This window comes from Sphaerulina musiva (genome assembly GCF_000320565.1).
Source record: "Sphaerulina musiva SO2202 unplaced genomic scaffold SEPMUscaffold_5, whole genome shotgun sequence".
NCBI classification, from domain to species: Eukaryota; Fungi; Ascomycota; class Dothideomycetes; order Mycosphaerellales; family Mycosphaerellaceae; genus Sphaerulina; species Sphaerulina musiva.
The window spans coordinates 152,197-174,131 of record NW_016017387.1 but is presented as its reverse complement, the minus strand read 5'-3'; the positions used below and the strand labels follow the sequence as shown (position 1 = coordinate 174,131).

The window sequence follows — 21,935 nt, the reverse complement described above, 5'->3', positions numbered from 1 at the left end:
TTCTCCTTCTCCTTCTCCTTCCTGCCGACTCGCCCTTTTCTCGACGTTCGTTTCTGATATCCCGACAGCGTTAGCCATAGCGCCTTCCGCCTTTCGCCTTGTTTTGTAATCGCGACCGAACCCACCAGGCACGACACTCCCGCAGAGGTCGAGCTGCTGAAAGAGCTGAGGTACCTACTACATCCAGCTCCGACCCGGACACCACTTCGGGACACCCTCAGCTCTGCTCGCAGAGGGACCAGAACAGGATTACCTCCCTCTCTTCCACCAGACTCGGGTAGAGCAGCACCTCATCGGACAGTCCCGGGTTGAAAGGACCTTCCTATGGCTGCTGGCGCATCGCCCTGACAAGACAGGACAATCCACATCACTCGTCTGTTCCAACTGCAATGGACGTCGCTGGCAATGTCCTCTTCCACGCCGCAGATCTGGTGCTCCGCCAGGCCACCGAAACGACCGACACCCCAACGAGCACCGTCTCTGCCACGCCCTCCTCCACTTCTTCTGCAGCGAGTGGCACGACTGCTCGTCCCGGCTACTATAAAATCGTGGGCATCGTCTTGGCCGTCACCTCGGGACTCTTTATTGGCACGTCCTTTGTGATCAAGAAGAAGGGCTTGTTATCAGCGAACGTCAAATACAGCGAAGAGGCGGGAGAGGGCTATGGATATCTCAAAAACGCCTGGTGGTGGTTGGGCATGACACTGATGATCGTGGGAGAGATTTGCAACTTCGTCGCATATGCCTTCGTCGATGCCATCTTGGTGACCCCACTGGGCGCCATCTCCGTCGTGGTGTGCGCCATCCTGTCCTGGTGGATCTTGAAGGAGAGGCTCAGCTTTGTGGGATGGGTGGCATGCTTTCTCTGCATCGTCGGATCTGTCACCATCACGCTCAATGCACCAGAGCAGTCGGCCGTCTCGAATATCCAGGAAATGCAGCACTACGTGATTGCGCCTGGCTTCCTCAGCTTTGCCGGCGTCATCATTGTAGGCTGCATCGTCGTGGCTGTGTGGGTGGCGCCCAAGTACGCCAAGAAGAGCATGATGGTCTACCTGACCATATGCAGCTTGATTGGAGGTCTGAGTGTGGTGGCAACTCAAGGCCTGGGTGCTACTATCATTGCAGCTATTGGGGGAGAGCAGCAGTTCAACAAGTGGTTCACTTATGTGCTATTAGTTTTTGTGATATGCACACTGCTGACAGAGATAATATATTTGAACGTAGGTGCTCTATTCATCCTGCTCGTTGACAACTACTGCTGACATTCACACAGAAAGCACTAAACATCTTTAACGCTGCGCTAGTCACGCCGACATACTACGTCTACTTCACCTCTTCGACGATAATTACATCAGCGGTGCTGTTTCGTGGTTTTCATGGCACGACCAACCAGATCATTGATGTTGTCATGGGCTTCTTGACCATCTGCTCCGGCGTCGTCCTACTACAACTGGCCAAGTCATCCAAAGAGATACCGGATAGCAAAGTGCTGAGCGGCGACCTAGACCAAATCAGGGCCGCAGCTGAAGTCGAAGAGCCTGAGTACGAGCCTCGAGCAGACACTATACGTGGCGGAGCCGGTATCATCCGAGCACTTAGTAGGACGAGGACGAAGAAAGAGGCAGAAGAGGTGAAGAGGATCAACGAAGAGCGCATGCAACCCATTGGCGAGAATGAAGTGGCGGAATGGGATGGCCTCCGAAGACGAATGACAGTCTCTACGCAAGGCGGCTCCGTGAGACGATCCAAGACACCGCATCCACCACTGGGCATGTCCCAATTCCCACCGGACGACATCAGCGAGCCTGACAGTGAGGTCCATCCTGGATTCTTTGGCAGAATCGGCAGAAACTTTACACAAAGACGTCAGCAGAGAGGACACAGCCCCGTACCTCTCGATAGCGTCAGTGTGGGCAAGCACGAATACAGCATGCCTGGTGAACCACAACGAGTCGACGGCCACGATGATGATGATGAGGACGACACGGCCTACAAGGGCGCGACCAGCAGTTCTCAACATATTCACTTCTCGGACCAGGCAAGCGAACGAGACCGCGCAGTCTCACAATCTAGCAGTCTCGCACCTCCACGGCCCCCTCCACACGGTAACGGTAGTCGTCCCAACACTGGTGGTGCCAGTCGACAATTCTCCTTCCAGAATGTCTTCTCGCGAAACAGATCCGATGCGGGCTCGGTGGACGCAGGCATAAGGCCTCTTAGTAGAGGTGCCTTATCCTTTCAGAGTCGAGGCAGCGCTAGTCGAGAGTATCCTCGAGCAGCTACTACGACAGAGGAAGAACGGCTCGGACTCGTCCATGGCGATTCCCATAAGAATTTGCCTGTGTACACTGAAGAGCCAGAAGAGCAGGATGCTTCTTCGATCCGACGCAGCGATAGTGATGAGTGGCATATCCCGAGCGGTCGCAGTTCTAGTCCGGATGCCCTTGGTGCCAGTCCCTCTGGCAATGTGGGAAGCAGTGGTGGAAGAAGACGGAGAGATGATTATGACGATGATAATGATGATGATGATCTTTATGATGCACACATTCCGAGAGATAACAGTAGTGGTGGGACCGGAAGGAGTGGGAGAGCATTTGTATAGCGTTCGATGCTTTCACAGCGGTTGTCTTGTGTTTTCGCCGAGCATGGGCATCATAGCAAGGCGTTTGGTGTTCTTGCAACCTCATCATCATCAGCAACAGCAGCAGCAGCACCACCAACAAATACAGCAACGACAACAGTACAAGAGATGGATATTGTGGAAGCCAAGATTTACGACATTGCTTGATGACGGGACAGAACAGTGTTCCGCCAGCTCGTGTGCGCGGGTGTCGGGTATGTGTATGCTTGAGAAGAAGATGTATAGTTTGTACATGGCAGTGCCTTTAGATGATCATTTTACTCAATCGATGAATGAAGAACGATTCATGTTCTTTATATTCAACATTTTTATCAGCGTCATCATCAACATTCATCACCAGTGTCATCACCCATCACCCATCGGTCATCAAGATCGAAATCTTCCCAAAAAAGAAAAAACACAAAAGAATTCCTCAAAATACACAACAACTATTATGATGATGATGATCTCTACTCATCACATCCCACACTTGCAAGATTTTCGCCTCGCTCATGATGATCATCTTCTTCTCCTTTCCCTTCACCTCCTCCTCCTCGCCACATCTCCAATCCAAAATCCCAGCCTTCTCAAACGCCTCACACATCTGTTCTCGACACGCAAAAGCCCCATTGGAGCATAATTGTTTTGCTAACGGGTTGTGGTTCGTCCAGAGGCGGGAGGTGGTGAAGATGTTGTTGAAGATGTCGGGTTGTGGAGGGGAGGAAGAGGAGGAGGAAGAGGAGGAAGAGGATGAGGAGGAGGAGGAGGAGGGGTGGGAAAGGTTGATGGTGAGGTCTCGGAGACAGTAATCTTCGGAGCGGGAGGGATAGGAGTTGGTTGTCCAGCCGTTGGAGTAGGGGGTTGATGATGATGATGGGCTGTTGGGGGAGGAGAAGAAGGGGGGAGGGGAGGTTAGTGGAATTTTCTTTTTGTTTTGTTTTTGGTAGAGGAGGAGTAGGGAAAAGTGAAAAGGGATAGAAATGTGTTGTTGTTGTTGTTATTTTTCGAGTCCGATACTCGAATCAACAATAAACAGAAGAAACAGGGAAAGATAATGATAAGAAGAAAAAAAAATTAAAACGTACCCTTCTTCTTCTTCTGCATCCCCCAAACCAAACATGATACATTTCCCTCTAGTATGAAAAGAAACATGCTTCATACGACCAATGACCGCATCTCCCCCAATCGTCTGCAAGAAACTTGCAAGCAGAGAACGGGTCAACGTGTCATAAAAGTGGAAATTGCAGAGTTCGAAAAAGAGCGGGAGGGCTTCATTCCGGATTTGAGAGTTGATTTGCAGGAGTGACCAGGCGGTGCGTGAAGAGGACGATGGAGAGATTGTTGCTTGGAGAGTTCTTCTGATCATGGTACTGATGGGATGGGAGGTGCACTTTTGTTGATGGCGGATTTCGATGCGGGAGTTGAGGAGAAGGGCGTGTTGGAGGATGATTAGGCGGAGTTCGACGGGGAGGCCGGGGAGAGAGGCTTGTGGGTAATGGTATTGCATCTTTTGTGGGTTTCGTGGTGGGCTTGTTTGTGAGTTGAAAGTTGTGTAGTCCTTTTTTTTTGTTTTGAAACCAGTGTTGTTGCTCAGCGAGCGAGGTCGAGGTCTACCTCCTAGGAGGTAGGAGATCGACAGGAGAGCTGTCGAGGGTAGACGGGAGGGTAGACGGGCCAAAGTGAAGTGTAATCTGGTAATGTTCATGTCACGTGACTTTTGATCGCGTCGAATTCATGAGCCTTCTACTTCCATCTATCGATGGCACAGCGACTCGATGTCGTGTAGACAATTGAAGATGTTGACCAAGAGAGCATCATCACGAAGTCTAGGTATCGCAAGCCCTTCTCATGCTACTTTCCTTCCCTTTCTGTACCAGACTCGAAGCATCCTGCGCGCATATTCAGATGAGTTCCCATCAGCACATCCAGCCGACCATCTCAATCTCGAACACAAAGCAGGACAAGGTGCAGCGGAAGAGCAGAGATTGCAGGATATCAGACACAAATGGTCGTCGAAGAGTGTGGGAAGGGGAAGAGGTCGGTCAGCGCGGAGCAAGGATGAGCCAACTTCGCAGCGCATGCAGAATGCAATGCGTAGGCCAAAGCAGTTGCACAGTATACCTTTCGAAGGCGACACGGGATCGACCACGCCTGCAGAGCGACTGCGGAATACCACCATGACTCCACGAGAGATGCAGGTGTTCGAAGAGCTGTTTCGGAAGGGCATCGCAAGCAAGAAGGACGGAAAGATGAAGACGGGAACACAGAAACAGCAGCAGCAGGAAACAGTACAATTTCCAGAATTGCTACGACCTCTCGCGGAAGAAGCAGAGGAATTGCGTCGACGAGTCGCTCGCGAGGACAACAAGACTTCTTCAGTCAGACCCGTCTCCGAATTCGAGATCAAAGACGCCCAAGCCCTCGCTATCAAAAGCCTCATGGACAATGCCACTTCAGATGTTCAGCTCTGGACAATCCTTCGCGACCAAGTCTTCGACCGACTGCGTTCTACTCCCGACAGCATCGCCCTCAAAAGCAATTTTACTGCTCTGCCAGCTTTACTCCAACATTATATGCATCTCCAAACCTCCAAGTTACCCACCACACACTCCCTCGGCCTCGTCGTTCTTCCCGAATTGAAGAAACTCGGTCCTCTGGCATTCGCGTTGGGTGCTACCACCGAGCTCTACAATCAACACATGCATCTCCTCTGGCGGCAATATCGCGACATGGAAGCCATCAGTCTCGTGTTGGAGGAAATGGATCGAGAGGTGTATTCGTTTGATCATGGCACGCTGGATTTGTTGGATCGGATCTTGGATTACGCGAGTGATGCTGCTGATGGGAAGTTGGGTCGAGCAGTGCAGGCTTTGTGGGGAATGGATCGAAAGAAAAGAGGGGTGGTGAAGATGAGGGACTGGAGAAGGACTGTAAACGAAAAGTTGAGAGCGAATGCACTGGAAGAGGCCAAGAAGGCGGAAATTGGGTTTGAAGATGAAGACGATATGGAAGAGGAGGCGGGGGATGAGGAGAGGGCGACATTGGATGAGGATGTGGCGATGAAAAGAGGGCATGAGGAGAGGAGGAGCAGGATGAGGAGGATGAGCGCAGGGCAGATTGCTTTGGCATAAGTGTGAGATGTATAGACACTGAGAAACTGGCCACAGAAAAATACATTAGATGTAGCAGAGCGAGCTCACTGTTTGTATTCCATAGATACATGTTCCCTAGATAGTTCCATCCAGATTGAACATACAACAGCGTGGGAACAGCATCGAAAGCAGATATACCGCTGTCATAGGTGCCGTTTGTCAACAACAGTAGCAACAACAACCACCTTTAGGCTTTGGCAACGCTGTCTACAGCCTGATTGTGCGAGTTACAACATGGCCAGGATAGCCCTGCCCTACCTGGTATAGAAGCACAAGCAGTTTTTGTGCCGAGGCTGTCTTCCAGACATGTGATAGATGCGGCGACAGTTTTCAAGTAGCACATTCCTCGAATTGTATGTACAAGGAATGCTTTAAGCGATATTGATCTGAGACCAACCACAACAGCCCCGACGAGAAGACCGAGCCGGGAGAAGAAGTACAGTAACAATGAGCGATTTAATCAACAAAAACATCATCACATGCGTTCGCGCCACCTTCTCTGGTTGTACCTATACCAATCGTTTACCCACCGGCCTGCCATTGTCCCACCCATGGCGCATCCTATGCTCCTCATGGCTCCCAAGCCCGTCAAGCCTTTGGTCTTTCTGCGATAACGCTTGTTTGGACATCTTTTCAGTTCGTGGGTAGCAGCGGGTCAATTACCGATTGATCAAAAATTGAGACGATCGATACGACGACGACTTGCTTTTCCTCACCCGCTGTGAGTCTGTATTGCTCCAGACCAAGTTCTCGACCATGTCTCCTCCCACTGCTATACAATTCGACGAGGATTCCGTGCAACCCGTCAGCTCGCACGAGGCTATATCCACTGGAAAGGATGCTCAGGATGGCATTGTACGGCTGCATCTCCGATCACCCATCTCACGATGAATGACAAAAAACTAACGTCGTGCAGGTTTTTAGTCGTAACGTCTCTGGGACCAGAAGAAACTCACTAGCTCCATCGATTTTTCGGCCATCCGGTACAGCAACAGCTCCTCCACAAGACCACGACGACGAGGCTGGAATTCGACATGATGGCGATGTACGCCGAAAGCAAATCTTCAAAGGACGACATCTCTTCTTCCTGGCATATCAAAGCGTTGGTGTCATTTATGGCGATATTGGCACTTCGCCACTGTACGTCTTCTCGTCGACGTTTACCAGCCCGCCGGCCCGCGAGGATGTCATTGGGGTGTTGTCACTCATCATCTGGTCTCTCTTGATGATGGTCACTCTGAAGTATGTTTTGATCATTCTTCGAGCGGACAATGAAGGGGAAGGCGGTACCTTTAGCTGCTACTCACTCTTGTCCCGGTATGCCAACATTACCAATCGAGACCCGCGAGAAGAGCCGATGATCAAGATGGAGCGGTATCTGACGAATGAGATGCGGCCGGCCAATCGACAAGTACGCAAGACGATTGAGTCGAGTGCATTTTTCAAGACTCTGCTCAAGGTGATGGGAGTCTTTGCAGTCTCCATGGTCATGTCCGATGGAGTGCTCACTCCCGCACAGTCTGTTCTTGGTGCCGTTCAAGGGCTGAATGTGATTGTTCCTGATATCAGCCAAGGAACAGTCATTGGTGCGACTTGTGGTATCCTCGTCATGCTCTTCGTTGTTCAGCCTTTTGGCACATCGAAGCTAGGCTCTGTGGTGAGCTCGGTCTTTCATATATCTTCTCGCAGACCTATCGCTGACACTTTCCTTAGTTCGCTCCCATTATCATCATTTGGCTCGGACTGCTTGCATCCTTCGGAATCTACAACCTGGTCATGTTCGACGCCGGAGTGTTCAAAGCATTCAACCCAGGCGAGGCCTTTGATTATCTGATCCGCCATGGCGAAGACGGCTGGCGATCTTTGGGAGGCGTGTTGCTCGCCTTTACCGGAGTGGAGGCTCTCTTCGCCGACCTGGGCGCCTTTAGCATGCGTGCGATCCAGATCAGCTGGCTGTGCTGGTGTCTTCCCTGCCTGCTGCTGACCTATATTGGCCAGGCGGCGTACCTGGCTGTGCGTCCGGAGGCCTACGCGTATCCTGTCTTCAACACCGCTCCTCCCGGCTGCCTCATTCTCAGTATGGTCTTGGCCATCCTTGCGGCAATTGTTGCCTCTCAGGCCATTATTACGGCTACTTTCCAGCTTCTGGCACAAATCGTCAAGCTCTCGTACTTTCCGCAGATTCAGGTTGTGCACACATCGAAGACATATCACAATCAGCTCTATGTTCCACTTGTGAATTACCTGCTCTGTATCGGAACAGTCGCCATCACAGCAGTCTTTCGCGACACGACCTCTCTCGGACAGGCTTACGGTGTCTGTGTCATGTTTGTGACATTCTTTGACACGCAGATGACTGCGCTGACCGCGCTGCTGGTCTGGCGCCTCCGTCCGTGGATGGTCGTCCTTCCATGGCTGGCGATTTCAGCCATGGATGGGGCATTTCTGTCTTCTGCACTCACCAAGGTTCCCGATGGCGCATGGTTTACCATTACCCTCGCTGCGATTCTTGCTTGCATCTTCATCCTGTGGCGCTTCGGCAAAGAACAGCAATGGAGAGCAGAGCGACACGATCGCAATCCACTCTCACATTATGTCCGCAAGGATGACGAAGGCAGCTTGAGACTGACGAACTTTGCTGATACCCTGCTGGAGCAACCCTGGGGCGAGAAGCTGTCGGTAACCAAGGGATTCGGCATCTTCTTCGACAAGGGAGGCGATAAGACGCCGATGATTTTCAGCCAATTCATCAACAAGCTCGTCTCGAAGCCCGAAGTCACAGTCTTTTTCCATCTACGACCTCTCGAAACTCCTACTATCGACATTAGCGAGCGATATGTCGTCAGACAGCTGGATTCCCTGCCGAATTGCTACCGTGTGGTTGCGAGATATGGCTACATGGATGAGGTCGTGACTCCTGATCTCGCCACACTCATTTACCATCGTGTATCGGACCATATTATTCTGCAACAACAGAATCGAAAAAATCATGAGGAATCAGCAAGCGATAATGATCATATCTCTCATCGCATCATCACCACCACCGAAAAATCTTCTGCAACAGCCACTTCTTCCACCACCACCACCACGCCCCCCCTAGGAGGAATCTCTTCCAATCTCCATAATCTACAAACAGCATTCGAGCATCGCGTCCTCTACATCCTCGGCAAAGAAGAAATTCACATCCAACCCCAAACTCCTCTGTGGCGACTCGCGCTCTTAAAAGTTTTCTTATTTGTAAGAGAAAATTCTCGGAACAAAATGGCAAACTTGAAGGTTCCAACGGACCGGTTGGTAGAAATAGGCTTTGTGATGGACGTGTAAGGGGGCCAACTGTAAGGGCCGTAAGGGCCGTAAGGGCCGTCAGGCTACTAAGTAGCTGGTAGCCTAGACTGCCTAGTAAGGTATGTAAGCATTTTGTTTTTTTGCTCTTTGGGGGGCCGCTGCCGGTACCTGCATACCTAGAGCCTGACAGCCTGTGATGGAGGTATGGGGAAGAGGATTTTGTGATAACACTACAGTTTTACACTAGTATCTTACGTAGGTACAGGTAGGTCAGTTAGGTCACAAAGTATACCCCCTTGTGCATGTGTGTGTGTGTGTGTGTGTGTGTGTGTGTGTAACACTGTTGTGTAAGCGCTATTCCAGCCTTTCGAAACATGTATAAGAGAGAAAAAGAGAGAGAAAGAGAGAAAGAGAAAATAGTAGTCGTCGTCGTCGGATAAACGACTTCTCGTACCCTCTCATATGACGACGACAACTCGACAAGAAAGAAAAAGAGAGAAGAATGGCCTAGACTCTTGTCTTGAGAAATTCGGCTTTTGTTGGAAAAAGCGGGTTCCCAAAATAAAGTGTATACCCTAAATCCAGGGGTAAAAAACTACAGGGTTCGGGTCGGTCAAATGTACAAGGTCCAGGGGGGGTTTTTTCGTCGAGGAGGACTCTCTCTCCTTTGGAACCATTGTATTGGGACATTTGGGACTTGGTTAGTAGTGTAGTGTAATTTTATGATGATGGGTTATTACTCAGGTACATTGTATGTACTTTTTGGATTGGATTTTTTGTTGACGTGTGTGTTCTCCGACTGCATTGGATTCTTTGAGGGGAACGGAAAAGGGGGTGTGTATATATGTATGCGCAAAGGGACTTTTTTTTTCATCTTAATGGTAAGTTTATTTCTTCCATCTTCTCACAGCAAGATATATATATACCTACCTAATATCAATCACCCAGTAGAATGAACAAACTAATCTCACCAGCCACATACACACACACACACACACAAGACACACGCAAACACGTGGTTTCCACCGTCCAAGCTCATCATGTCCTCCAATCCCATGGCTCGATGCTGAAGTATCTCAACAAAAGTTCACCAGGGGCAAGTACATCACAAGGCAAGGTTCTCCACGCCTGAGATTTGCTGAGAGAGCGTGTTCTCGGGCCTGAGGGGGAGAGCTGGTGAGACTGCCCTGGACCCGAACCAGCATTAAAGAAAAAGGCTGCAGCTTGATTTGTGAATGCTGAATGCTGGAATGGTGATGGGGTGTGTACCGTGTACCGTGTACCGTTGTGTGGTGTGCTGAGAGCCAACAACCGCGCGATAAAGGCCCAAGTTGGAACTTTTTGGTTTTTGTTTTCCCTTTCGTCGACTCCACACTTTTAACACGACACTTTTTATTCACCTTGCACACTCGCTCGCTCACTCTCGCTCGTTCACATACCTCACACATCTCTATACTGATGGAACGTGTTTCTCCCACGTCCTCTTCCGCCTAGCAGGACCAGGAGCAGCCGGAGTGCCAGCAGTACCAGCAGTGCCAACAACAACAAACACACCCTCCTCGCCACCCCTTGTCCCCCCTCCTCAAACTCTCTCATCATCATCATCATCTCCTCCCCACCCCCCTCACCCTCTCCAAAAAAAATCTCCCACCTCCTTATGCCATGAAAAAAATGGCGCATCACCATCACCATCATCACCATCATCATTCGCGACGAACGTCTACAGGAGGAAGTGGCATTGAACTCGAAACAAAAGTTCTCACGGCAGATGTGGTGTCGTGCGATGCGTCGGAAATTGATGCCCAAGTCAAGAAACTTACGGAACCGTGTCAGGATCCGAGGTTGAGGGATTATCCGAATCGGTTTGTGGCTATGACTGTGGATTTGGAAGATGGTAGGTTTTTTCTTTTTTTTTGGTTTTTGCTTGTTTTTTGTTTTGGGGGGAAATGGAGGGAGGAAAGGGGGAGAAAGGGAGGGGAGGAAAGGGAGGAAAGGAGAAAGGGAGGAAAGGGAGGAAAAGGGAGTGGGAGAAAATGGGAGAGGGAGAAAAAGGGAGTGGGAGAGGGAAAAGGAAGGGAAAAGGAAGGGGAAGGGGAAGGCAGAGTTGGAAAGGTGAAAAGGGAAAGAAAAGAAAAAAAAGGAAGAAAAAGGAGAAAAACAGGTTGCGTTAATGTCATGGGCATGTATGAATTACTGGAAAAATCTCAGGACGCTAATTTGTGGTCTTTTTCTTAACAGATCCTGAGTATGCTGCTCCTACTCCTCTAACACTGTGGCTTCCTCGCCTGTGATGACAGAATCCATCCCAAATTCCATCAAAAATGAGCGAGCATCAACGCTGATCAAATCATTGATGCAGAGAACCAATTCTAACCTTCCGATTCTGGGTCTTAACCACCATTTGGGTGAGCAAAACATCTACTTTAACAGAAAAAAAGAGTATACCTCTTAATGCATGGCTAACTCATCTTTCCGTACGTGCACAGTCCATAATCGGCAGTACGGTCCAAACGGTATTCTTCTTCAAGCCCTTTGGCGGATCCCTCGATGAATCGGCAGTACAATTACTCTCATGGGGCTGCGGAATTGCAATGGCGAAATACTTGCCCACTCATGTCTTTAATACGTTTGGGTACAGATGGACCATGAATCCCGGTACGAAATGCACAGAGAAGGGAGTTTTTTTTCCGTGAAGGGGAATTCCTGGATGGACTGACTGACTGACACTATTTGAACGTGAGCAGGACCGTTCCGGATCAAAGAGCATGCTATGGTGACTTGCGCATATAGTCAGGCGACGTCGGTATCTTATGCTCTGGGTGCGTTGACATGCCTTGAGCTCTGGTATGGTCGAAGAATTAATGCTTTCTGGGTGAGTGGCCGGGCACTGTGTGACCTCCTATTATGAACTTGGACCTCAGCTGTTGACAATCACGGGGTTGGTTTTTTTCTTCCTAGGGCATCATGTATCTCTCCACCTCCATGTTCATCGGCTATGGCATTGCAGGTCTCCTGAGAGAGCATCTGGTCACACCGCCGACCATGTATTATCCCATGTCGCTCCCCAAAGTTGCTCTCTTTCGGGCAATGCACAGCAGCAGTGCGACCACCAAGAAGGGAGTGAAATTCTTCGCCATTGCGCTCACGGCGACTTTTGTGTGGACGTGGTTTCCGCAGTACATTATTCCTGTGCTGGCATCGTTGCCCATCATTTGTTGGTTCGGCCATGGAAATCCTAAAGCTTTCGTTCTCGGTTCGGGAACGTATGGGTTTGGTTTCTTTACCCTTTCACTCGATTATAATTATATCAACGGATTGTGAGTACTGCATCCCCTCTTCCCTCGAAGCTTGATCTGCCACGGGAGATCAAGGGAAAAAGAAAAAGCAAATCCATAAAATCGCACGGCAAGGCCGAGGAAAGAAGATTGAGCTAATCAAAATCGTGGATATTTCCAACCAGTCTAAAACCGTTGGTATCCCCTCTCTGGGTCAGTGTCACGCAAGGCGTCGCCATCATCTTCGCCTGCTGGATCCTCTATCCGATCCTCTACTACACCAACACCTTCAACGCGCAGAAATTCGGCGCCATGACGACCAGCGTCTACACTGCTGCGGGAAAACCCTACAATGCCAGTGCGATTCTGACTCCGGAGTTTCAATTGAATCAGACTGCTCTCGCGGAACGTGGCGCTCCTCATGTAAGTGTTCTCGCGAAAAACAAACTCCTCTTGTGGGTGGAAAAAAAAAAAATTCTCGCTTCTGACCGTGTGTTTATCACAGTGGGCTCCATCGTATATCTTCCGTTTCTTCTGGGGCTTGACCAGTATCTCGGCCACAATCGCATTTGCGGTATGTCCTTTTTTCTGCAGTGCTTGAAAAAGCAAAAAATCAAACAAAAAAAAATCTGCTGGTAGCGTTATGGAGTGGACCACTAATAATCTTATCCACCAACACAGTTGTGCTACTACGGCAGCAGTGCCTGGCAAATCGCAGTCGCCAGTCTCTCCGGTCGTTACATCGAATACAACGATCCCTACCTCCAGGTCATGAGCAGATACCCCAAGGTGCCTCGATACTGGTATGCAGTCGTGCTCGTCCTCTCGGTCAGCATGTCTCTCTTGACCTTTTACCAAGGCGGTTTCCAACTGCCGTGGTGGGGGTTTGCAGTATTTTTCATCTTGGCCCTGGTGTTGACGTATCCCAATGGTGAGTATTTTTGATTTTAAGCCCCTGTCCATACAATTCTATCGCCACGTTTGTTTTTTGTTTTTGTTTTTTGGAAAAAATTGACTCGTGCGAACACGCTATCGAATAGGTATTTTGACCGCTATTGCGGGAACTTCTCCTGGCGATACGATGATTTCCGATTTGATCGCCGGCTTCATCTTTCATGGCAAACCTTTGGCTGTCATGTCTTGCTTTGCTTTTGCCAATCCGATTCTCGGTGAGTGAAGAAAAAGAAGAAGAACAAAGCCAAATCCATACTAATCTCCTCTCCCCTTTTCCTCACATGATGTGATATATAGGTCAAGCATTGAGCTTACTGAGCATGTTCAAACTGGGCTACTACCTCAAAATCCCCGAACGGCCCATGTTCTGGGGCCAAATGTGGGGCACGGCGATTGTCCCGCTGGTCAATTATGGCGTTACAAGACTCGTTTTGGATAATATCGATCATGCCATGTTGAAGGGAATCAAACATTCTGTGAGCTGGAACGCGCTGGGAACTAAAGCTTGGTATTCGGCTTCTATTTTATGGGTATGTTTGGGACAACTTGCTTGAGTAACAATACCTACATTAATTGTACTTGATGATGTTTTTTTTACTAATCTGCTGTGCAACAAATGATATAGGGGGTGATTGGTCCGGGAAGAATGTTTGGCTCTGGTATGTTTTTTCTTTCCCCTTTCATTGCTTTTTCTCTCTGTCTACTACTACAACAATACACACAGCAATTACAATGTGCAAAAAAAAACATACTGACATCCAAGCAACAAAACAGGATCCGAATACAACTTCGTCTACTATGGAGCTCTAATCGGCTTCCTCGTCGTCGTTCTCACCTACTATCTCCAACGCTGGATGCCCAACCTCGAAACGGAATACTACCTCAACGCACCAATTTTCTTCCAGTCATTCAGTGAAATTCCCATTGCACCCATGACATCTTTTTTCTCGGGCTTTATTGCCTCTCTTGTCTTGTGAGTTTTTTCTCCCCATATCACCACTCGATATAAAGAAAGAATAATCATTTACTGACGTTTTTTGGGTTGATCTGGTGGTGGTTACCTAGTATGGGATATATTCTTCGCCGTCATCCGGTTTGGTGGGCAAATTATAACTATTTACTTGCTATGGCTCTTGCCTGCGGGGTGGCTTTTCAAGGGCTTGTGATGGCTTTTGCGTTTAATATGCCGCGGGTTGACTTTCCGTACGTTGAGTCGGGTTTTTTTTTGTTTGTTGTCCCGATCACGAGAGAAAGAGAGAAAAAGAGAGGTTATCCCCTTAACACTGCTGACGACTCCTATTTGCGTGATAGAAATTGGTGGGGCAATCATCCGGATTATCCAGATCGTTGCTTTCCACCGACGGATAAACTGCCGGCTGCGATGCAGGTGTAAGTGGGGGAGTGAGTGAATAATTGGGGTATGTGAGAAGAAGAGGGGGATTATTAAGGCACATGAAAGGGGTTTCGCGAAAGGATTAATGCATTTCCTCTGAGAGAGAGAGAAAGAATGAATGAAAGAGGGAGGAAGAACGCGCGTTGCAAAGCGATGGAGCGAAACACAACAATAACAACAACAATAACAACAACAACAAGAGAAACAAGAGCACACATACCTGGTAACGATAATGATGATGGAACTATTTTAACTGAAACTTTGTATTTCTGGATTTTTTGGTTGCATCTCCACCCCCATTTCTCATACAAATTTGCTACCCACCCATCTCCTTTTCCAGATTTCCCTCTCCCTCCCTCTTCAAGCCTACTACTAACTACTACTACGATGAAGACTGTACGCTATCGCATAGAAATACCTACTTGTCCACCCTGAGAGATAGCAATATCTCACCTCCCGCGTCCGCCACCTTTTCAAGATTCCTGCCCCTCTCTCTTTTCCTCTCTCTTCTCCGTCTTCTAATCATACATACAGTATCCTTGGGACTTCATGTCTTGAATACACACAGGTCTGCTTTGCTTTTTTCTACGAGTGAGGCTTCGAATTGAGGGGTATATGGAGCATAGATAAATAGCTCGCAGATTTGGAAGTGAATACTTGGTTGCGCTTTCTTTTTCCTCTCTTGTGTTGTCTGCAGCGACTGTGTGCGTTTGGAATGATGCGATGGGCTGTTACTTTATGTCAACAAGATGATAAGTGGCGGGGGATGGGATGATGGATAGTGTGTAGTGTACGTAGATATCTTGAACACTCGCAAGACTGTAACCACGTCGCCTCCTCCTCCTCATCCACCTCACTCCGCTCAACCTAATTCTTTCTTTCATACCATTCTGTAGCCAAATCGCAGTCGGTAAGACATTTCGCTGAATGGAAGCCGATTCTCGAAGAATAATGGAAGTTGAGGGACATTTGGGAAGGTTGGAGGCGGCGACAGTGGACCAGTCTTGGCGCCAAGCCAATAAGATGACCTGGGGAGGTACCTCCTAGATTATCTACCTCACTTACACATCCAACTTCCTCCCTTCATCGTCACTCTGCCACTCTCCCACTCTCCCACTCTGGACTTCCGTGGTGGTCAACAATTCACCCGGAAACCAACGCTCATGCGTCTGAAGAGCGTCTTTCGCAGAGTCACTCGCAAGCTGGCCGCCATGAACGCCACTTTCCGCTTCGCCTTACTGGAGCTGCCGACAGAACTCATTGCACAAATCATCGAGCACGTCGATAACCGGACGACATTGAAGCACCTCGCTTGCACGTGTAGGAAGATTCAAGAACTGACTGAACCCGTGCTCTATCGATCTGCCCTCATCCGCGATGCTGTCCAAATGACAAACATGTTGCATTCCGTCGTGGGAAACCGGCCAGCTCGAGCAAAGGCCATTCATCACCTCGATGTGCCTTGCCACCCGCGCTCCAGTCCTTCTTTCGATGATCTCGGTGTACTGTTAGAGAATGCTCTCAACTTGAGAAGACTGATGGTGGAAAGTCCTGAATGCAATACTGGCGAATTCGAAGACGAAGACAGTTACGAGCACATGGCCCGGAACTTGTTTCGGCCTTTCGAGAGCGCCGTGTGCGTGAATGATGTAGAGAGAAGGCCTCTACAGAGGCTACAAGAGCGTAAGTCAGTCCCTGACAAAAGACGCGAGGACTGTCTCGCTTCTCCAGCGCCGCCATTATCACTGTAGGGATCAAGGGAAGTCTTGATACAGCGCTGACCAAGAATCCAGTCGTTCTACATCTTAATGGAAAGGAGTCACCTTACTGGACGATCGGCAGGCGATGTCTGTCTATCTTTCTCCTCCCCTCCCTCCAAAAGCTCACGCTCTCGTGTGTCAACATCGAGGATGACGTGGTGGAGAGCATTCGGGACAGATCATTTACTTCTTTGAAACACCTTACCTTGGAGGAGTCGAACATCACCCATCAAGGTCTAATAGGCATATTGTCCCTGCCAAAGGCACTAGAGACACTGTACCTGGGTCAGCTTTTGTCTGTGATCACAGCCATGACCGAGCTAACAATGCGTAGGCGAGAACTGCCATAACATGACGCATTTCGATCAGCAACTCAATCCTGCAGCCAACTACCTGTTCCGGAACGACCCGGGGCTAACTCTTCAAGCGCTCAGTCAGCAAAAGGATAGTCTAAAGGCCTTGACCTACGTGGCCACCTCATACTACCAGCACAGGTCGCTCATCAGGCCTCCGCACTCACCTACAGATGCAGGTTTCGCGGAATTCCGCAGCCTGGAGTCTGTCACCTTGTGCGGGCAGTGCCCTAACTTTGAGCGCGCCGTTATGAGTTCACAGAGTCCCTCGGGCCTCAAAACACTCGTGTTCCAGACGGACGAGATTTACTGGGCACCACTCGGGCCTACCGCATCAGTCTCAGCACTCGACGCAATCCCTTTTCTGCGTGCTCCAGCCTGCTCTGTGCCTCCTGCTCTGTCCACTGTGCGCATTGTTGGCCGAGAGCAGGATTTCACAGCTGCGATGAAGGGTAGGATCTCGTCCGCAGCGAAGGAGATGCTGAAATTGGGCGTCACTTTGGAAGTACAGGTCGAATCAAGATCTACCTACTTTCCGCCATTTCTGTACGGAGAACCGCTGCCCAAGGCCACCACCGTCTTTGATGGAACGTGGAGACTGACGGAGCACCGGCCACGGACTCTGTGGAATGATTGGGGTGATTCATCCTCAGAGGAGTAGTCAGCCATACGGCAGGCATAACATGCATCTGCAGTACCAGCAAATAGAATCCTCGAGGGTCAAAGAAACGAGAGGTGATTTGATCAGAAGTTGACAACCTCGCGCTAGATGGTCCGGCATGCTCATTATTGCCTTGCAACGATTGCCTTGCAACGACCTTCTTTGCCCTGCGAACTAGTTCAACCAGGAAGCTGACAAGTCGTAGTCTGATAATGTGTTGTAAAGGCTTATATCTACTTTGTTGATTGGAAATATACAGTATGCAAGACACGGCAGGTAGATGATGCCATCTGGCGGGGAGTATCTGATTGGTTCTGCAGACGTGCTTGGTGCATGCATCACCTTCCAGAAAAGCACTCGCCCAAGTCCAAGACTTCTTGGTGCCAAGCCAGACTACCACAACTTCATCGCCTCCGAAACTTTACACGACCTGCACAATGGTAGCTGTCGTTGCTGATTCGCCAATAGGGTCTGGAGGTGCGGACCACTACCGCAGAGGGAGAGCATGAGCCCGATATTGGCTATATCGAACTGCATAGGTGCATGTGCTTCCAGCACCTTCAGCTTCCCGTTCAGTCGATCATGTCTAAATGGAGGAGGAGATAAGACATATAGGTCTACCAGCACGACACTCGGCCGGTCACATCCGATAGCGATGAGAGTGAGCAGGCTCGCAAGATGCAGCAACGGTGACGGCCACAGAAGCAACATAAGTACATGCTCGATTCCCAAGCTTTCTATCACATCTCGTGGCACAACGACATCCTGGTTGCAACAATGTTCGGGCTTCACTTGCTGTCCCTGGTCCCGCTCGCTCTGGCAACAGTCCTGCCTCGACAGGCCATTAACTACGATGGCTACCGGGTGTACCGCGTCGCCACTGCAGGCAACGGTAGCAGTGTCCTGGACACTCTCTCCGCTCTCGACTATGAGCTGTGGAACGTGAGACCTGCAGATCATGTTGACATATCGATCGCTGGAGACCAGATTGAGCAGTTTGAAGCTCTGGGCTTGGACTACTCGGTCATGCACGCAGACCTCGGAGCAGTCATTGCAGAAGAAGCTGCAGGCCTGTCTTCGGTCTCGAAGCGACAAGCGGGATCCCAAGGACCAGAATCGACGTGGTTCAACGCCTATCACTCGTATGCAGACCACGTCCAGTACTGGCGCGACATGGTCGCTGGATTCCCACGAAACTCTCAACGATTCACTGCTGGTCAATCATACGAGAACCGCGAAATCTTTGGCGTCAAGCTCTTCGGCAACAACACCGGAACGACCAAATCCGCCCTCGTCTGGCACGGAACCGTGCACGCCCGCGAATGGATCAGCACCATGACAGTCGAATTCCTCGCAGCATCCATCGTCGCAGGCTACAAGCGCAACGACCCCGTCTACACCGCCATCCTCGACAAATTCGACATCTACATCCTCCCCATCGTCAACCCCGACGGTTTCGCGTACACGCAAACCGCCGACCGTCTGTGGCGCAAAAACCGCGCTCCCGGCCCCGCCGTCAACGGCCGCGTCTGCTACGGCACAGATATCAATCGCAACTGGCCCTACCAATGGACAGGAGACCCCAACGGCGCTTCCACGGACCCTTGCGCTCAAACCTACAAAGGCCGTGCCTCGGGCGATTCTCCCGAAAACCGCGCCCTCGTCAGCCAAATCCGCGGCGTAGCTTCGCAGCAAAATATTGCGCAATATATCGATTTTCACAGCTATGGAAATTATCTTCTTTCTCCCTATGGATACACGAGTTCTCTCCCTCCGACTTCTTCGGCGATTGTCGCTCTGGCGAATCGTGCTGCGGCCGCGATTCGCGCCGTGTATGGGACGGCGTATACGACGGGTCCTAGTGGCGCTACGTTGTATCCTACGACGGGGAGTAGTGTGGATTATGCGTTTGATGTGGCTGGTGCGGATTATGCTTATACCTTTGAGTTGCGCGATACCGGAGCGAATGGGTTTGTGCTTCCTCCTGCGCAGATTCGACCTACGGGGACGGAGGTTTTGGAGGGGGTGAAGGTTTTGTTGAATGGGATTTGAGAGGGGAGGGAGAAGGGGGGAGGGGGGAAGGGGGGAAGGGTCTGGTTAGAGAACGGGGGAAAAATAGGTAGATTTGAAATGAATGAATGAATGAAATGAATTATGATCTTAGCTGTTTTCCCCCTTGTTGTTTTCAAGTCTTTCTTTCTATTAGGTATCTTGATTACCTGTATACCTACTCCCTCTTTTCTGTTCATACCTGAATTGAACTACATACCTAGCCTACTACACAATTACTAACCCCGTATACTCTGCTCTGCTCTACTTCCCTTCCAAACCTAGCTAGATGGTTACAACAACATCCCAACTCCATCCCTTGCATCATCATCATTATCATCATTATCATCATCATCATCATCATCCCTCAACCCCTATCGTTTCCACCCTATCCTACACCCCTTGTTGTATACAGTCACCTTAGTAAGGTACCTAGGTAAGCTAGTCTTCAGGTCACCAGCCAATCGGATATCTCCGCCACTAGCTGATGTTTGCAATACCCAACTTATCCAGTGGGTACGACCAAATACCCAGTGGGTACAACCAAATACCCAGTGGGTACGACCAAATACCCAGTGGGTACAACTAAATACCCAGTGGGTACAACCAAATACCTATATGATAGGTACAATACCTAACCTACCTAGGGAGCTCCAGATCTAGGTTAAGGCCATATAACTTGGAATTCTGGCTCATCTACATATCTGACCTACTTACCTATCAATCGTATTAGCTACCTCTTACATCGTAATCCGCGTCAGCACTTCTGATGCGCGGCCAGGGGTCCTGCACAGTCAAGTTTGTAGCTCGGCTCGTCGACGTCGTTGCTGTCGAATGAAGGTCGAAAATTCGTACTCGTATTATAAAGACTACTGCGCCTTACACGAGTACTCTCTCACCGAAACCAATAATAAGCAGGCCTTTCTCTCCCCCTCTACAATCTGTCGTCGCCTTTAATTACCAGCGAAGGAACAGGACTGTGAAATACATACCTAAGATACTTCCTCCTCAACCCCGCTATCCTACTCGTCGACCTTCTCGCAAACACTTTCTTTACGATGAAGTCCTACCTATGGATATGCTTCCTAGCCCTCCTGTCAACCGTAACGGAGGCGGCATACAAGACTTGCGGTTGCAGCTATGCGGTGTACCGCGATAGCAGCAGTTGCGAAGAGTTTGACTGCACTGGCTTCATTGGATATGGGTGCAAACATAGCGGTCACGGCCATATCGGTTGTTGTACAAAATGCTAATAAGATGGTGCGTCAGCGCAGCAGCATACGGTGTATTGTCTGTCGATTGCTAACATCATCTTCGTAGCCGATTCTGCGAATGTCGAGCGATTGTCGTTTTGTAACCGTCTTCTGCTGCCTGGCTGCCTGTTGCGGTTCCATTTACGGGAACTCAGGTACTGCCACTCTTTTGGCGAGAGATTGGAAGACTTGGTGGGACAGTGATCTCTTCCGAAGTAATCAGTGAACTTGGTGATTTCGACAGAGCGGACAGATCAGTAATAAATATGTCCATCTCCATCTCCATCTCCATCTCCATCTCCATCTCCATCTCCATCTCCATCTCCATCTCCATCCCCACCACCTCCTCCTCCTCTTCCACCACCTCTTCCACCACCTCCTCCTCCACCTCCTCCTCCATCTCCATCTCCATCTCCATCTCCATCTCCACCTCCACCACCACCTCCTCCTCCACCTCCTCTATCCTTGTCCTTGTTCTTGAGCTTCTCTTCTTCTTGTCCTTCTCTTCTAAATTTTAGGCAAGGTGGCCCGTAGGGACAGATAGGCAGATAGGCAGGTAGGCAGGTAGGTAGGTAGGTAGGCAGGTAGGCAGGTAGGTAGGTAGGTAGGAAGGTAGGTAGGTAGGTAGGTAGGTAGGTAGGCAGGCAGGCAGGTAGGAAGACAGGCAGGAAGGCAGGTAGGCGCGCGTGTAGTAGATTTAGCGCGCCCTACCGCAAAAGATCGCGCCAATTAGACTGTGCGACCCAAGTCTAGTCTAGTCTAGCTCGCTACCTGACTATACTAGCCTAGAATCGCTAAAACGTTCACATTCCAAGTCCAAGGTCGTTAGTCCTACCTACCTAAGGTAGGTATATAAATTAATAATTAATCCGTCTCTTCTCATTCTTCCTCCCTTTAATCCTCCTATTTCTTCTTCTTCTTCGTTCTTGTTCTTGTTGATGTTCTTGTCCCCTCCTCCTCCTCCTCCAAGCAAAACACCCAACAACTACCAACGAAAATATAAACATGAACCCTATGCCCAAGCCGACGCCGAGGCCGATTTGATAGTGTTGGGGTGAGGCGGTGTTGGGGTTGGTGTTGGTGTTGTTGCTAGTACTGGGAAGTGGAGAGGAAGAAGGAGGAGTGATTGTTGGGGTGATGATGGGTTGTGAAGTCGGAGTAGTAGTTGGTATTGTTG

The 21,935-nt window shown here is 49.7% G+C and overlaps 9 protein-coding genes across 9 annotated transcripts; 6 read left to right on the top strand and 3 right to left on the bottom strand.

The window, feature by feature from the left end:
- The first annotated feature begins 4 nt into the window (after nt 1-4).
- On the top strand, nt 5-2,916 carry SEPMUDRAFT_163560 (DUF803-domain-containing protein). The gene is made up of 2 exons (XM_016908069.1): nt 5-1,223; nt 1,277-2,916. The coding sequence occupies exons 1-2, from the start codon at nt 390-392 to the stop codon at nt 2,603-2,605; spliced, it is 2,163 nt and encodes a 720-aa protein (XP_016760524.1). The 5' UTR covers nt 5-389; the 3' UTR covers nt 2,606-2,916.
- A 140-nt stretch (nt 2,917-3,056) lies between these two features.
- On the bottom strand, nt 3,057-4,130 carry SEPMUDRAFT_156139 (uncharacterized protein; the record flags this gene model as incomplete). Its single annotated transcript, XM_016907659.1, has 2 exons — nt 3,057-3,501; nt 3,709-4,130. The coding sequence occupies 2 exons, from the start codon at nt 4,128-4,130 to the stop codon at nt 3,057-3,059; spliced, it is 867 nt and encodes a 288-aa protein (XP_016760523.1).
- Nucleotides 4,131-4,410: 280 nt separating this feature from the next.
- Nucleotides 4,411-5,893, top strand: SEPMUDRAFT_149089 (uncharacterized protein). The gene has a single exon (XM_016905332.1). The coding sequence runs from the start codon at nt 4,420-4,422 to the stop codon at nt 5,752-5,754; it is 1,335 nt and encodes a 444-aa protein (XP_016760522.1). The 5' UTR covers nt 4,411-4,419; the 3' UTR covers nt 5,755-5,893.
- A 329-nt stretch (nt 5,894-6,222) lies between these two features.
- Nucleotides 6,223-9,099, top strand: SEPMUDRAFT_163558 (potassium transporter; the record flags this gene model as incomplete). Its single annotated transcript, XM_016908068.1, has 3 exons — nt 6,223-6,415; nt 6,771-7,432; nt 7,489-9,099. 3 exons carry the CDS (start codon nt 6,223-6,225, stop codon nt 9,097-9,099), a joined length of 2,466 nt encoding a protein of 821 aa, XP_016760521.1.
- A 1,794-nt stretch (nt 9,100-10,893) lies between these two features.
- Nucleotides 10,894-14,896, top strand: SEPMUDRAFT_85356 (OPT superfamily oligopeptide transporter). Its single transcript, XM_016910380.1, has 14 exons — nt 10,894-10,958; nt 11,420-11,465; nt 11,547-11,715; nt 11,802-11,932; nt 12,019-12,377; nt 12,521-12,758; nt 12,841-12,909; nt 13,017-13,266; nt 13,376-13,504; nt 13,587-13,819; nt 13,915-13,948; nt 14,064-14,262; nt 14,355-14,492; nt 14,601-14,896. The coding sequence occupies exons 1-14, from the start codon at nt 10,933-10,935 to the stop codon at nt 14,680-14,682; spliced, it is 2,103 nt and encodes a 700-aa protein (XP_016760520.1). The 5' UTR covers nt 10,894-10,932; the 3' UTR covers nt 14,683-14,896.
- Nucleotides 14,897-14,977: 81 nt separating this feature from the next.
- SEPMUDRAFT_149087 (uncharacterized protein) lies at nt 14,978-15,615 on the bottom strand. The gene is made up of 2 exons (XM_016905331.1): nt 15,477-15,615; nt 14,978-15,410 (listed from the first exon to the last, which is right to left on the bottom strand). The coding sequence occupies exons 1-2, from the start codon at nt 15,564-15,566 to the stop codon at nt 15,201-15,203; spliced, it is 300 nt and encodes a 99-aa protein (XP_016760519.1). The 5' UTR covers nt 15,567-15,615; the 3' UTR covers nt 14,978-15,200.
- Nucleotides 15,616-15,790: 175 nt separating this feature from the next.
- Nucleotides 15,791-17,481, top strand: SEPMUDRAFT_65430 (uncharacterized protein). Its single transcript, XM_016909719.1, has 3 exons — nt 15,791-16,365; nt 16,476-16,727; nt 16,777-17,481. Exons 1-3 carry the CDS (start codon nt 15,846-15,848, stop codon nt 17,454-17,456), a joined length of 1,452 nt encoding a protein of 483 aa, XP_016760518.1. The 5' UTR covers nt 15,791-15,845; the 3' UTR covers nt 17,457-17,481.
- Nucleotides 17,482-18,212: 731 nt separating this feature from the next.
- On the top strand, nt 18,213-19,508 carry SEPMUDRAFT_65428 (zinc carboxypeptidase A; the record flags this gene model as incomplete). The annotated part of the gene is made up of 1 exon (XM_016909718.1): nt 18,213-19,508. Exon 1 carries the CDS (start codon nt 18,234-18,236, stop codon nt 19,506-19,508), a length of 1,275 nt encoding a protein of 424 aa, XP_016760517.1. The 5' UTR covers nt 18,213-18,233.
- A 780-nt stretch (nt 19,509-20,288) lies between these two features.
- SEPMUDRAFT_149086 (uncharacterized protein) lies at nt 20,289-21,113 on the bottom strand. Its single transcript, XM_016905330.1, has 3 exons — nt 20,813-21,113; nt 20,498-20,754; nt 20,289-20,446 (listed from the first exon to the last, which is right to left on the bottom strand). The coding sequence occupies exon 1, from the start codon at nt 21,090-21,092 to the stop codon at nt 20,910-20,912; it is 183 nt and encodes a 60-aa protein (XP_016760516.1). The 5' UTR covers nt 21,093-21,113; the 3' UTR covers nt 20,289-20,446; nt 20,498-20,754; nt 20,813-20,909.
- Between the last annotated feature and the right edge of the window lie 822 nt (nt 21,114-21,935).